The sequence below is a fragment of the Sapajus apella genome, unplaced genomic scaffold, assembly GCF_009761245.1.
Source record: "Sapajus apella isolate SASKATOON/1434 unplaced genomic scaffold, GSC_monkey_1.0 scaffold43, whole genome shotgun sequence".
In the NCBI taxonomy this organism is placed as follows: Eukaryota; Metazoa; Chordata; class Mammalia; order Primates; family Cebidae; genus Sapajus; species Sapajus apella.
Window position 1 is genome coordinate 4,648,948 of NW_022436983.1, and position 1,107 is coordinate 4,650,054.

The 1,107-nt window shown below is 43.8% G+C and overlaps 1 protein-coding gene across 1 annotated transcript in view; it reads left to right on the plus strand.

The window, feature by feature from the left end:
• Positions 1–822, plus strand: part of LOC116566277 (centromere protein S) — a 12,757-nt gene extending 11,935 nt beyond the window's left edge. Inside the window, exon 5 of the mRNA XM_032300363.1 lies at positions 285–822. Within this exon, the coding sequence (XP_032156254.1) occupies positions 285–425 (141 nt within the window). The 3' untranslated portion in view covers positions 426–822. The remainder of the gene's footprint in view (positions 1–284) is intronic.
• The last annotated feature ends 285 nt before the right edge of the window (positions 823–1,107 follow it).

Below are 1,107 nucleotides of genomic sequence, written 5' to 3' on the forward strand. Positions count from 1 at the left end.
CCTGGGTTCAGGCAATTCTCCTGCCTCAGCCTCCTGAGCAGCTGGGACTACAGGCACGCGCCACCATGCCCAGCTAATTTTTTGTATTTTTAGTAGAGACGGGGTTTCACCATGTTGACCAGGATGGTCTCGATCTCTTGACCTCGTGATCCACCCGCCTTGGCCTCCCAAAGTGCTGGGATTACAGGCTTGAGCCACCGCGCCCGGCCGTTTATTTGTTTTTTTAGGTTTGTAGCAGGATTACAACCAGTTATAAATACAGATTTTTGTGTGTGTGTGTGTAGCTAAAATACATCACAGACAAAAGTGAAGAGATTGCTCAGACGAACCTAGAGCGAAAGGCACGGAAGAAAAAGAAGTCAGAGAATGGAAACCACAATTCAAGAGAGCTGGCCGAGGCTGGAGTAGTGGAGAGTGAGAAGTGAAGTCTCCTGCCACTTGGAAAATGCAGCCTTCCACAGAGAGAGCGGCCTGGAAATGCATACAGCTGCAAAGGGAACTTTGAAGGGATAAGTAGTGATTACAAAGAAAAAAAGGCTAAGGTGGCTTTTTGTGCTGAATTCTCCACATTGTTAACCGCAAAAGCTAGTTTAAGAGGACAGGAAATTCATAAGCAAAATACCCCTGGGTCTCATTCCAGCACATAAAAATGGTATGTAATTGAATAGTATATATTGGAAATTATATATCTTGCAATTAAAATTGTGTGAGCAATTAAACATGGTTGACTTTTTCAAGCAAAAATCAGTTATTCATCTTTTGATGTGATTTTCTAGGCTAAATGACAATCTCTGAAAGATGAATAAAACTGAATTTATTTAGCTTTTCGGGTTACCAATTTTTTTTCTTTTTTTGAGATGGAGTCTTACTCTGTTGCCCAGGCTGGAGTGCAATGGTGCGATCTCAGCTCACTGCAACCCCTGCCTCCCAGGTTCAAGCAATTCTCCTGCCCCAGCCTCTTGAGTAGCTGGAACTACAGGTGCATGCCACCACACCCAGCTGATTTTTGTATTTTTAGTAGAGACAGGGTTTTACCATGTTGGTCAGATTGGTCTCGAACTCCTGACTTTGTGGAACGCCTACATTGGCCTCCCAAAGTGCTGAGAT